General features: G+C 37.8%; 1 protein-coding gene across 1 annotated transcript in view; it reads right to left on the bottom strand.

Moving 5' to 3' along the window:
• Nucleotides 1–3,010: 3,010 nt before the first annotated feature.
• The window catches only part of NEBL (nebulette), a 92,310-nt gene continuing 81,427 nt past the window's right edge, over nucleotides 3,011–13,893 (bottom strand). The window contains 2 exon segments of the mRNA XM_071428843.1: nucleotides 3,011–7,923; nucleotides 13,477–13,592. Of these exon segments, the coding sequence (XP_071284944.1) occupies nucleotides 7,747–7,923; nucleotides 13,477–13,592 (293 nt within the window). The 3' untranslated portion in view covers nucleotides 3,011–7,746.

The raw sequence follows: 13,893 nt of genomic DNA, 5'->3' as shown, positions 1-13,893 counted from the left end.
TGACTTCTGAATCAAGAGTTCAACCCAAAATCAGGGATAACATAAAAAACATGCTAATCCTTTGAAGAAGAGAATGAAGAACTGATTTAGGTATTGATAAGACAGCAAAAAATGCAATCTCTCTCTTTCCTGAAATCAGCAGCTTATTTAAGAAGCAGCCACAGGTGCCCTACAGGGCACAGTCAAGAGGACTCTTCAGAGAGAACTGCTCATTGCTGAGCCAGCAGAAATGTAACACTGCTTGCGGTTAATAGGCACAGGTTAATATTCTTTGAGTTCTACTCAAAGGTCTTGACAGGAGAACAGGTAGGTGAGCCACACTGAAGTTCCAAATCTGAATGCAGAAACTGTGAAGGCCAGAGAGTGGTCTGAAGGCCTGCCTGGAGGGGCCCCAAGCCCATCTGGTTCAATGACAGAGATGTCAGAGGAAGGCCTTTTGCCTCCTCTTCCTTGACTGAAGGAAGAGGATGCAAAAGGCAAAGAAGGACAGTGAAGCCAGTGTACAGCTGCAGGGGAGGGAGAATTTAACGGGGAGATAACACCAGCATTTTCCAAGCAATTTAAAGTCTTGTCAGTGCCTTGAGAATCCCATTAAAAATATCTCCTTTGGGTCCTGGAAAAGGTGCTGTATAAGCAACATAGGCTGTAAGCATGTCAAAAGAAAGGGAGGAGGAGGAAAACCACAGAAAAATTACAGCTTGAATCAAAGAGCAATCACAAAACCTGACAGTTGTTTGTGAAAACATTGAAAATGAATATTTATGCATCAAGCAATATTTTAAGATACAGATGTTAATACCTGCAGATCTCTTTTTGTAGACACAAGCGGCCAAAGCCACAAGCCAGCAAGAGAATAGGCCTCTCCATATGTAGACTTTATCAACAGCAGGCAACTGAGAAGAAACCAAACCTAAAATATGCAAAATCAAGGACTTCTTAGGATCTTTTCAGGATGTAGTGCATAAATATAATCTCCAGTTTCTGCTGTCATTGTTAAGCACAATGCCCAGCAAGTAGCATCTCGTGCAGTATCAAATCTGTGGAACAGGTGAGCTCTGTGGCACATCATCGCATTCTGGTACTAAACACAGTTCAGAGTTAGGAGCTTGCTGCAGTGCCATGGGGCTTAGTCTTCCGACTGCACACAAAGGATTTCCTTACTGCTGGGCACAAAAATATGCAGGTCAAACCCATTGACACTTTGTTTCCTCTGTACTGTGATCTCATTTTCTCAAAGGATAAATCTGTCTTTATTGCCATATGCCAATTGGTGGGCTGCTCTTGGGATTCCAACTAATTGCTCAAAAACTGGAGGATGTATCTGCGTACTACCCTAGAGTATTTCTGATACTACAGCACAGACACACACACAGACAGGCCAAGCATATCCACAGGCCACTGCTCAGCTTGCAGGTTAGTTGTTCAGATGGTGCCCTCAGTCACATGGTTGACTTGTATTAACCTCTGCAGCAAAATCTGAGTAAGAAATCTATGACTTCACTTTAGCCATGTCTTCCACCCATTTCATACTACTTCTTATGCCAATATTACTGTTTTCAAGGTTGTGCAATAAACAGAATCACCGAAAGAATGATGATAAAATAAATCATTTGAAAGAAAAAAAATCTGGCTCATTTGGTGATATCAATTTAATGTGTCCCACAGGTAGCTTCATGAGAAGATGAGAGGTAGTCACAGCAAAACAGTATTGGAAACATGGTTGGGCTTGGTGGTGTGAGTGGGAGAAGGGAGAGAAGGTGGTGGTCATGCACTGGGCAGATATTCCCTCAGTACAGAGAACTCCACAGTACATTAGCTTATTCTTGCTAATTAACACACCAAAGAAAATCAAGAGCCCAGTTCTGAGACACAGGCAACCTAAAAGCATTGATAGCTACAAACTCTTGAGTTGTCCAATGCACAAACCCATGGAGGGTTTCCATGAGAATTTCATGTGCCAGTATACAGCTACTTTTGATAATTATAGTCTATGGGACCACTAAGACAGGAAAGTACTTCAGTACCTCCAGCAGATTATGGAAGGTTTTTCAAATAAAACACATTCCAAGTGCTTAAGGTCCATTTTGGCAGCTCTTAAATCTTGATCTTTTTGAAAAACTGCTGTTTGCTACAGTATACGTAGAGACTGGATATTTCTATACTGGCAGCATTTCAATATATAAAAGCACTACAGAACATGGAATCACAACTCTGTAACCAATTAAATTTCATATGAAATGCTAACACATTTCTTAAGTAGAAATTAGTGTGGTAGCAACTGCATGTCACTTACCTAGGAGGAACTAATCAGCTCCATTTGTGGCTGCCATTTGTCCTCATACATTGTTAACAGCCTTCTTCAAACCAACACTTGACAAGAATATAAAAATTCTAATGCAGTCCACAGTAGCATACACTTAACACTCAAATAAATAAAACATGTCCCTAAGCAAAATAATCTTCTTCAACTACAGGCAGAGGAGTTCCAAAATACTTCTGGAATTTATTTTAACTTGAACTTTCTTACAATGTTTTAAAAATAATTTACTTGTGTAAATGAATAAAGACGGCATTTGTATATAAAATTGTCTTAAAGAAGCCAGCAATGCAATCTTTTTTATTAGTGCTGCACTGAGAGCACACCTAACCAAATTCCCATTCAAAGACAAGCAAACCAGTATCAATGAAAACAGTGGATCTCCTTCACTTGCTCTATTTGCTTATTTAAATAAACCAAGGGTCATGGAATGAAACTTGGTGTTCTGTTGAAGGGTTACAAATGCAAACTGAAAAAGGCAAACCTTTTAAGGAGGGGGCATGTCTGAAATAAAACAGTGGTTTAGGAAACTGTTTTCTGGGGTCAAGCTTGACAAATAATGCTAAATATTCTACTTAAGACTGAAAATTCAAAGCTTCCTTAGTTAGAGCAATATCCCTCTTTGAGAGCTTATACTAATGAGTATGGTAGCTTTATGGAGTGTTGTTTATGAATATAATACATACATAGTGCTGGGTTTAATATTTTATTTGAATGAAGTTTAATGTTATGCAAAATAAATTGTTATGTTACATCCACTGTGACATCAACTAAAATGTGAACTAGGTTGCATAGGTTAGTACTTTGGGCAGCATGATGTTGCTCTAGTCCACCAAAGCTTAAATATTCACAGTGTAGAGGAAGAAACAGGAATTAAAGCATTTCTACTAAAATATATTTTAATAGCTGGTGTTAACTTTCTGCATAACAAAAGCCAAATTAAGATGATACATCATATGATCCAAGAGTAAATTTATCTGTCCTTTGAAAAAACAATTGTTACCTTCATAACTGTATACCCTCAAATACAGTACAGTTTTGCAAAATAACTAAAACTTTACACACTTTAAAGCAAACATAAGCCAAACTGCACAGCGGTTCATTTTTGCTTTTTATATCACACTGCAAAAACCAACAGCTGAGAGATTTTCCACATCATGCTAATCAATGTCAATACAGTCATTGCTGTCTTCCAATGGTCTAGCATTTTCTAATAGTAATATTAAATACACAATTGAAATGCTACAGTATAGCTTATTTCCCCCCTAAAATAATAATAATTAAACAAATGTCAACAACAACTGGATTACAACTGAAGTACAATATGCAAATTCTATTTATCAGACACAAGAAGCATATGAAATTCCTTTGAATATACTGTTGTAGTGCAGGCAGTTTAGGAAATAGAGCTTTCAGGTTTTCTTTCCAAAGGAGAGATGGGGTTCCTATGGCATAAAGCTGGAGAAAATCACTAAAGCATTGCAAAATGGTTTAATCTTCTACAGCTCACTAGTACTTTGCATTTGCCAGCACATCAGTTTGGAGGACTTCTTTCAACAGCATCTTCTGTCTGTGTCAGTATATTATTTAAACATTTACTAACTAAAGCATATTCTATATTTTAAATGGAATATTAATTAACTTAATAAAAATCTATGATTTTATACCCTGTACCACCTTCTGCCAAAGACCTCTGTATTTGCAATTTTTTTTCATTGTACAAGATGACATGCAGTCACTGTACAATAAAAACTAGAATTATTACCTTTCCCAGGTATTGGAGACCTTCCACATCCCCAAGAAACACTCGGCAGGGACACATTTGTCAAAAACATAATCCATGGGAGGTTATTCTCTGTCAAATCCCAGTCTGCTGAAGTAGTTTATTGTATGTCAAATGTAATCAAGAAAACCCTGTTTCATCAAGACTAAATGCTAATGTTCCATAATGAAAAATTACAACTGCAGTACCTGTATGTAGCTTTGTTTAAAAAATGAAGATAGCCAAGCAAGAAAGAGTAATGAAAAGCAAGGCACCCATTTGTTCTTGTATGTATGCATGAATATGCTCTATGTTGTGTTCTACATTTATACTTGTGTTAGCAAGAATTAAAGCATTCTTTATAGAATTTGTTATTTCTATAATGGGAACATGTGGACATCCAACCTGAACTTTGGAACAGCTTGAGAAATTCAAGTCCTTAAAAGCCCTTTCCTTTCCCCAGAAAAATGTTGACTACAGGAAGAAAGAACAGTGAGGGGATCATGCTGTGCTAAAAATGAATATAAACTTTAAAGGTGACAAGACAGCATGTAGCATCTTTTCACCCCTATATCACACTGCATGTAACAGTCTCCAACATATGCTTTGAAAAACATGTGCTGGCTAAATTTAGTTCATGACTTACTCTCTTTGCCTTACAAATTTTAGTTCTTATAAAAAAAAAAAAATTGCATTCTGATAATTTTGGGCCTTTGATTGCATTGCTCAGAACAAAGCTGCAAAATCACACTAAAGTTTGTTTTATATCAAAAAGCAGGAACCATTCCATAGAAATATTAATTTCTAAGCATATATGATAAAAAAGTTGACTACAAGAATAAGTAACTTAAACCAGATCTTAATAATTCTGCTGACATACCATTCTCAAGAGAAATACAATTCACATACTGTTTTGTTTTCTTGACCTTTTATTTTTTGCAAATTGCTTTAGCTGCTCTGCCAGGCTAATGATTATTCAAAATTCATAAAGGAAATTTTATTTCTATTGTTCAGCATAACATAGCTCTCTAATGTCACCAAATGTTCATTTTCTGATTTACTTCTATATATAAAGTATTCAACACTGCAAGCTGTCTCCCCATTTAGGAAGAATGACTGTGTATTCATAGGTGGAGACTCTCTGTTTCATAAGTCACTAAAAATTGCAACTTGATGCCATATAGATATTCTCTATATTTCTTTTTTATTCATATTTGGTTAGCAAACTGACACCCTGTTTTTATTGTTGTCAGCATTGCACAGCTAATAGAGCAGCACAGCAGCAAGTGACAGCCAGCTGTGCCTCAGGCATCATCTGAAAAATCTGCCAGCCAGCAGAAGATGGAATTCCTCTCCTCGCTGTTGATGGCCAGTGATGAAAACCAGCACAGAAGCAAAACTGCTTGTTTCAGAGCTTCTAGCTCAGCATACCACATCAGATTTAAAAACACCATTTGACTTGCTGATTTCATGTGGGTGTAACCAGTAATGCACAAGGGTCTGCTGCAAGAGCAGCTTCTTATGTAAAACCTGCAAGAACTTTAAATCACAGCAGTCAACTATACGAATTATATATTTACAGTCAAGGAATTCTACTTTTAAAACACATTTCTTGAAGTTGGATACTCCTGGGCAGCTTTAGCCTTGAAATTAGGCTGCTGACAAGAAAGCACAGGTAATTCCACAGTCACAGACATTTTTACATTTCTTTTTTAATGCAGTCATTCCATTCTGCTTGGCAGCTGGTATCATCCCTGTGTTAGCAAGACCCAAAATAAAATTGCATAAGCTTACCAATTCTTTGGAAATTGTATGCAAAAACTGTATGCAAAAATAGAATTTACAGGGATTTGCATTGACAACTTTCAGTTGACATAACAAATCCATACTGCCTTCCTTATTTAATTCTTAAATAGTTATTGCAGGGTTTCCTGCTATGTGAGATGAGAAGTACAAAATTGTCTAAAAGTTCTATATATAATTCCACTTTAAAAATTTTAGAAATTAAAGAAAGCCAGTGCAGACTCAATATTCTGAGGGCTACTCCAAAGTTAACTTCCTTAGCACATGGCTGAACTCCACAAATTATTTTATCAGAAAAACATTTTCTTCCTTACACATTTCTGCATTCACATAAATAATTTCTCACATGAATCTTTAACTCTTTTGTCCTTCCTTCCACGATTTCTCCCTGTGAGGGAATGCAGCACCCAGTCAAAGCAAAAACAAGTTGCCTGTGACCCAAGCCTGCTGACAAAATCCCTCATACAGATCGACCGTGTCACCAGCTCTTAGATCCTCTCCCAGCTTCACAGACTGAGACCCAGATCTCTGAGTTCTGGCTGTAAGTTAAGAGACACCAAATAGCACATGTGAAGGTTTGTCAGCAGAATATTCTTACTGTTTTCCACAGATGGCTAAACTGAAACATGATGGCATAGGGCATGTTGGATTTTGCTTAGTTAGCTTTCCCTTCAATGTCAGTTATGAGAAAGATTAAGTCACTAAAAGAGAACATAATTCTTCTTCATCATTAATCATTTGGCAAGCGTACAACCCACTGTTGGATCACCAGGAATTTGGGAGCAAACTGAAGCAACAGGCAATTGATCTGAAATGCACTACAAGAACCAGAGCTCTCCTCCACTGCTCGATGGAGGCACAAGTGTTTTGCAGCAGGGGAGGGACATCAGCTCAACAGCAAAGCAGCCATAAAGCGAGTTACCTGTGGTGAGAAGGGGATGTGACTGCAGGCTCTGGGGACTGCACGTGGGTGTTTATTTACAGCACTACAGGCAAAGGTCAAGGAGCTAACATGGAGTACTGGTTGTACGTTGCCCTAATGGAAGTTTCTATTTAAATGTTAAGTATTATTACAAGGAAACAGAAGAGCTGACAGGTTTTCTACTTTAGATAGTCTTTGCAAGGGATCTCCTGCGGAAAAGATACTGAAGAACCATGAATCTAGACCTGGATTTAATTGATGGATTATGATGGAAGCAAAGCTAATAGATCACTTGGAAATAAGAAAAAATGGGTAATCCAAGAATAAATGTGGATATGCAAGAGTCAGGAAATTTTTGTTGTCAAAATGGACATATTTACTGTAAGGCTGCTGGGCAGTAGGGAGTTTTATTGGATTTTTTTTACTGGCATGTTACTTGTCTTTATTTCAAATGACTGAATTATCTACTCAACATATTAATTTTTATTAGGAAGCTAACTGCTTAAACATTAAATATTTCCCTAATAATTTGTAGATGTGTTCAAACTCAGTGTGTTAACCTCCTGTGACTTCAGAGTGCCATAAGAAGTGAATCAATTTTATGGTTATAACATCTTTGAGGTGTAAGGAAAAGGCATTACCTCTTTACAGTTAATTGACCAAAGTTTTTATAGGACTGGCAGCATCAGGCTTCCATATATGTTTTGTCACTTTGAGAGAGCACTATTATAAGCAATGCTGTTTTCAAAGCTCTGAGCTTCTTGTGGATTATTTATCATTTCTTTAAAGGACTCTAAAATGGATTCTGAGTGAGAATGCAAACTGTTATAGCAGTGATAAAGTAATGATCATGAACTCTTAAAAGATTCTTCTGATTTTTTTTTTCTAAAAGGTTAGATTTTAAGTAAATCATAATAAAGCTCAAAGGACAAGAGACAAAAATTAGTTAACAAACTCAATATAATTTGCTGGAAGCATTCCTGTTTTCCCAGTTCTCTGAACAGTACCATACATCCAGCCATCATCAATTGGTTGCACATTGATGATATAATCACCATCCCTGAAGGAAACTTCATCTTCATCTTGAGCACTGTAGTCATACATAGCTCTGTATGTTCTCTGTTGAAGGAAAGAAAACAAGACTGTAAAGCCTCAAGTCTAAACCTGAGATTCCTTGATTCCTTCTCTTTGCACAAAGAAGAAAAGAGAAGGAAAAAAAGAATAGAGGCAGTAAAGCAGAGAGAGAAATCACAAGTTACCTGTCAAAAATGAAACAGTAACCCCTTCTACATCCTGTCAAATATACAGTGAATACAGGCCCTTGTTTTGAGCAGCAAGATAATTATTTTTTTAACTCATATTGTCCTATGGCTTCAAACTAACAGATTTCAAGCCACCCACTGCATACTGAAATATTCTAACTGTTGTTTCATTAATTCACTAGTAACAGTTCATTACATCCAGCCAGGCTAGCTCTGCTTCTGCTCCCTATTTGCATGATTCACAAATAGCTTCTCCTGTGCCTTCACTACTAGAAGAAACACAGTCTTCATCCAGGCCATTAACTTTTCCATCTCACTGAATGTCCTTCATTTCATTAGGATTTTACCCAAATTAAGAATTACGAATGCATTATTATCTTAAAGAAAGACAAGATTTTTTAAATTTTATAAAAATAAGTTTTATGAATACTTATATTTTCATATTCAGACAAAATTTAGCACATAAAGTCCCATCATTAGCTAAGAGAAATTTCTCCACAACCCTGCCCACTATGAGATAAGCTTTCAGCCTCTTCCTCTATTTTTCTAAATAGAGTATTTGTTTTCACTCATAACCAATAAAATGCCATCATTTACTGGAATTCAAAGTGAATTTTCAAACTCAGGAAGAACAGTGTCCCCTTGTATCTGAACAGCAGAATAAAACTACCTCATTTCAAAATTCCCAGTTCCCAAGGGTACTTTCTTTTCCTTATCCTGCCTCTTAACACAAGTCAAAAGCAGTTCAAGCATCACCGATAATATCCAATTTCCCTTCCGGTAATTTTTGCTAGCTTACCATATGTAGCTGTATTTTTCTGGTACAATAACTTAGAGCGAAAAAAAGGCAAAACAGTCAGTGTGTGAGTTCATACCTAGTACTATTGTTTGAGCCTCTTAAAAGACAGCAAACTTCTCTGCTCAAGAAAACAGCTCTGAATTAGTTTTAGTTCATATCATATATATGGGGGCTTGAGTGTTTTAATAAAACTATTTTTTAAAGAGGTGGAGATTACTCCACATGGAGTGACCAAGCCATTTGTCAAATGCTGGAAATGTGGAATTATTTAATCCAGACTCTATAGGGCAACTGATCATTACTGTTCCCATGCTATAGAAACTTCTAGTCTCACTATCATTGGTAGTGCAAATTAAACAGGGCAGAGAAATCAGCTCCTGTTGAAACACTGGAGACCATTGGAGACCACCTTTCCTGACAAGTCTACCTTGCATCTGAGCCCTGTGCTATATTCTTGTCTTCTGCCATGCCTTGTAGTTTGGCTGACCTACAGGCTGTGACCAAGAGCAGTTTTCAACCAGAGGTATTTGCTTTCCTAGTGGTTCCTTAATGTCTTCCAAGTGTGCATGGAACTCAATTTAAAAAAGGATAATTTTTAATGCACTACATGACAGTAAATAATTTCTTGGCTCCTATCATCACCAAAAACCCTTAAATATTCATAAAGTAGACAACTAGCCATCAAAAGGCTCTCTGCCTTTCAGAATAATATTTTTTCCAACTATTTCTGCTGATCTCACTGCTGAGCCTTGAAACTAACTCTAAAAAAGCAACTAAAAATATGCTATTACAACAAACTCAGCAGCAGTTAGCCTTTTAAACAATTTATTTCAGAAGATGGTCCATTTAAAAAAATGGTAGCAAGTCTATATCTGGTATAAGGCAGTAAATGGATTTTGCCTAGAGCCATGCTTATAGGTCTCCCTTAAATGGGAAAAGACTGGTGAAGAGGTTAAATGTTTTAATAAGCTAACATAAAATTGGAAAAATAGAGAGGTTTTGTTCACTCAGAAGGATGCTCACTCTTCCTTAGAGCTCCAAGGCAAAGGACATACCGCTGCTGTCTCCTAAAAGGCAGCTTGACTACATCACCATGATGCAGTTGTGAAGACAAGCCCGCAATTCCAAACTTTAGAAGAATTTATTAGGGCCCGAAATGCTGCTGAGAAACCTAAATTTATGGCCTTAACACCTAATTAGGCGCTAAATGGCTGTCAGGAGAAATCTCCATAAGAATCCTGTTAGCATTTAATGCCTAATTATCACTGCAGAGTGTAGTCTGCGCTCTATAATCGAGAATTACAATGCCTAAAGGACTCAAAACAGGGATTTTAAAATGCATTTCAGTGAATTATTCCTCAGTATTCCTCAGTCAGGAGTGAGTTTAGCCGGTACCAAGTTACAAGAGAGTGTAAGTTTGGAGTTCCTTAAAAGAGTCAAAACTCAGTTATCTCCCACCTCCTCAAAGGTCTGTCTCACCCCCACTGCTTAGACAGACCAGTAAGTGCTGTCCATATAAAGAACTGAAATCAAGCTAATATATTCTCAGCTCCCTAGCCTGTTCTGGGCTGACAGGTGTGTATTTCTACTTCACCTCAATTCATACCTGTTCTATGGATGGCTCCTTGCAAGGAGCAGTAACTGCTGCAGCATCCTTCACATACAGCAGCCATCAAGGAAAGCCAACTTGAAGCACAGGTTTTGTTTTCCTACCACTCTTGGATATCAAACAGTGTGTGAACACCCCGTTATTTTCCAAATAGGAAGATAAGTCTTCAGGGCTTTCTGTTATAAAGCACTTCGTACCCTGAGCAACAATTTAATTGACCCCATTATGCAGAACTTCTCACAGAAAGAAAGGACAAGTTAAGAATCAGAAAATAATGCAATTTATTTGGGAAAAAAACCCCATCCAAAGATTGTGTTAGGATTGTGCCTAACACAAAACAGAGCTCAAAATTAAATAAACAAGATTTTTAAAATTTAGAAATTAGAAAAATTCCGTTTCTTAATACAGGAGACCAGTGATCATGATTATAAAATGAACGTACACATTTTGGGGCTAGATTTGATAACAATACAACAATTCATTTGAAAGGAGTAAATGTACTAGAGCAGCTAACTCTGCAATCATCTCCACCCTGATATAACCCATGGGATCTTAATCACTTCTGCCCTAGAAATGTCCTGGCAAAACTCAGGCACTGATGAATGACTTTATCACCTTCACTGCTTTTAGCTAAGCCTCAAAAGCTGCTCAGGCTTTGAGGTCCCTATTCTAGGATTCCTTTCCTCCAGTCACCTTCCCCTGGCACTTTCTTCTCATCTTTCCTCCCTCAGTCATTTGCCAGACAACACTGCACCTCTGGCAGTACTGCTCCAAGCCCAGAACTGAACAGGCAGCTGTAAGCAACACACCTAAAAATCGTGTAGGTTTGTCAGATGTCCTGCAGCATGTCCACACCTCATTTTAAAAGCACTCCAAGACCGCCATCAACCTTCAGTCTGCTGCATTTAAACACATCCCCAGCCAGGGGCTTCCCCCAGGCACACTCTGAGACCACTCTGTGTTGTCCCAGTAGCTGAGGGCAGCATTTGCAATGCACCTGGATAAGCTGCACAGGCTAATAAAAATATTTTGGTCTTAAGATGGGAAGACAAGGGAGCCTGGCAGATTTCTAACTGCATCTGAGATGCCTCTTTTGGAGCAAAATCATTACCCCAGGGTGGTAAGATCACACTCTGTCTTCCTCACCAGACTGGCAAGTTAGCAGTCAGCACCAGGCCAGCAGTCTTTGATTTCCTCTCTCTGGAAATGCTTGGGATTTATTTTCTAAAGGGAAATCTACTCAGTCTTTAACAACAGCAAAATGAGCTTAAATCACGGTGTTTGCTGTTTTCATTTTTTTCCCATGACAAAATATTATCACTTACATGGATGCCAAGTGAAAACAGTTTCACAACAGGGAAAATAAATCTGTTGAAATAAGTCAATCTTACCCTTCAAATCCTTTAACATCACTTCCTTCCTTTCCCTATTACCTTCACATTCCTAATTCTGGAAGAAGAGGCAAATGATGATTCTCAAGATGACTGAAATGACACTGTTTTGACAGCCTGTCAGGTAAGTCACAGGGACACAGAGGTATTAGGAAATAGTGGTCATCTCTCTGCCCACAAAGCTGCAAAGGCTGGTAAGTGCATTCTGAGATTTGCAGGCATCTCCATTTTGTGTCTGCTGGATTTGAGGGCTTTTGCTTTGCTCCCCAATGACGAGCAAATCTGCTGGCAAAGCCCAGGCTTCCGGGTTGCCCACTTTTTGGATTTTGTCTCTTTTGGAAATCAACCAACTCCCAAAGTGCCTTGTAATATCCTTGGAAATTAATGGCTGATTCCACTATCAGCTGTCTCACAGCTGTCATGCAGGTGTCCAAAGAGTTTTTCAGGTTATTGACTCACTCAGTGATGGAGGTATCTGGATCCCAGACTTTCCAGCAAGTTAGCCCCCTCAGCCCCAGACAGCTGAGAATCTGACAAGCCTGAAACTACTCACGCCACACAGAAAGTCATGACCTTTACAATATAAAATGTCATGGAGTTTCAGTTTTACAAAAAAACACAAGTTTCATCTAATCTTGAAAACAGGTTTTTTTTCAGCTCAGCAATCTCTAAGTTTGGTTCATAATTAAATATTTATTCATCTCTAAAAAAGGTGACAGAGGTATTCAAAATAGTTTAAAATTCAAAAAGACAATATTTTAAGGTAAAAGGTGGCTGGATCTCTAGGCAGCTAAGAAATCTCTAGGCAGTGATATGATTTAAAAAAGATGATAACCATTAAAACTGAAATTTTTATATAGGGAGTTTAAAAAAAAGAAGCTTCATTTCCTAAAAAACCCAGCTGAATACCATTCAGCTCTCCCTCCATGACCAGTTACTTTGTAAAGTGAAATATTCACTCCAGCTTTACATTCCCATCCACCACAGTTGAGAACTTCATGAAACAGTCACAGTTTCATGATAAAGCTTTTTCTTGGTTGCCAATCAGCGTAACTCAATTTGGATCTTACACGAGTCACTGCACAACTGCTGTGTCAATTAGAAAGGGCACAGCAATCTGGAGTCTGAGCTAGCTCTACACAAGCAGAAGTAATACAGGTAGGCACCAAGCCTGCTAGCACAAAATCAGCAAGTCAAAAAAAGTGAAACTGATTTAAACCAACAGGGTGATCTTAAGAGATCACTGTGTTTCATCCAGTGCTAGGAGCAAGAATTCATCGCAGAGCATAACATCAAAATTCAGCCTGTGAAACACTGTCCAAGCATCTACTGTTTGTTTTAAGTAGGCAAGTAGATAAAGAATTCTGTTATTTCTCTGCTCTCTGAATATCATACCTTTTTTTAAATGTATTCTGATATAGTTCTTACCACTGCCCATAGTCACTTGAATCTTTTTTATACATGAGGACTGCCAGTTACATTTATGATGAAGACAGTCAAATAGGTCAACTATAGAACTCTGGGGGTTCAATTCTGTCATATTTAAGAGATCTCACAATAGCTGATGATGGTGCTTATCAAACAAAATTCTCCTTTAAATTCAGTACTCACCAGACTTGCTGAATGAGGCTGTGAATGCATGGACCTCATGGATGACATACTGGTCTGGTGCATGTATCCATATCCTTGAGTCTGGCTTTGTTGATATGCCCCAGGGAGAACAGGGGCTGCATTAAAAAAATACGCACACATTAATTAGTATTTTAAAACAGCCTTTAGCTAACGTTTTGTAGAAATGGTAGACTATTTTCACTGTTAACAGCATTAATTCCTCCATACAAAACAGTTCAGAATTATTTCCATAAAGAACATAAGGCTTTTTAAAGGTTGATTTACACAGAAATGTAGCCAAAGCTATAGCAATATATCCACAAACACCATCATGGTTAGTTGGAAGGAAAAGCTTAATGTACTATTAGAAGTTTAATCATTGAAAGGTTTAGAAAGTTTAAGACACCATTAACTCAG

The sequence above is a fragment of the Agelaius tricolor genome, unplaced genomic scaffold (assembly GCF_023055355.1).
Source record: "Agelaius tricolor isolate 1412-34295 unplaced genomic scaffold, bAgeTri1.0.p SCAF_6, whole genome shotgun sequence".
Taxonomy (NCBI): domain Eukaryota; kingdom Metazoa; phylum Chordata; class Aves; order Passeriformes; family Icteridae; genus Agelaius; species Agelaius tricolor.
This window is presented reverse-complemented; position numbering and strand designations above follow the sequence as displayed.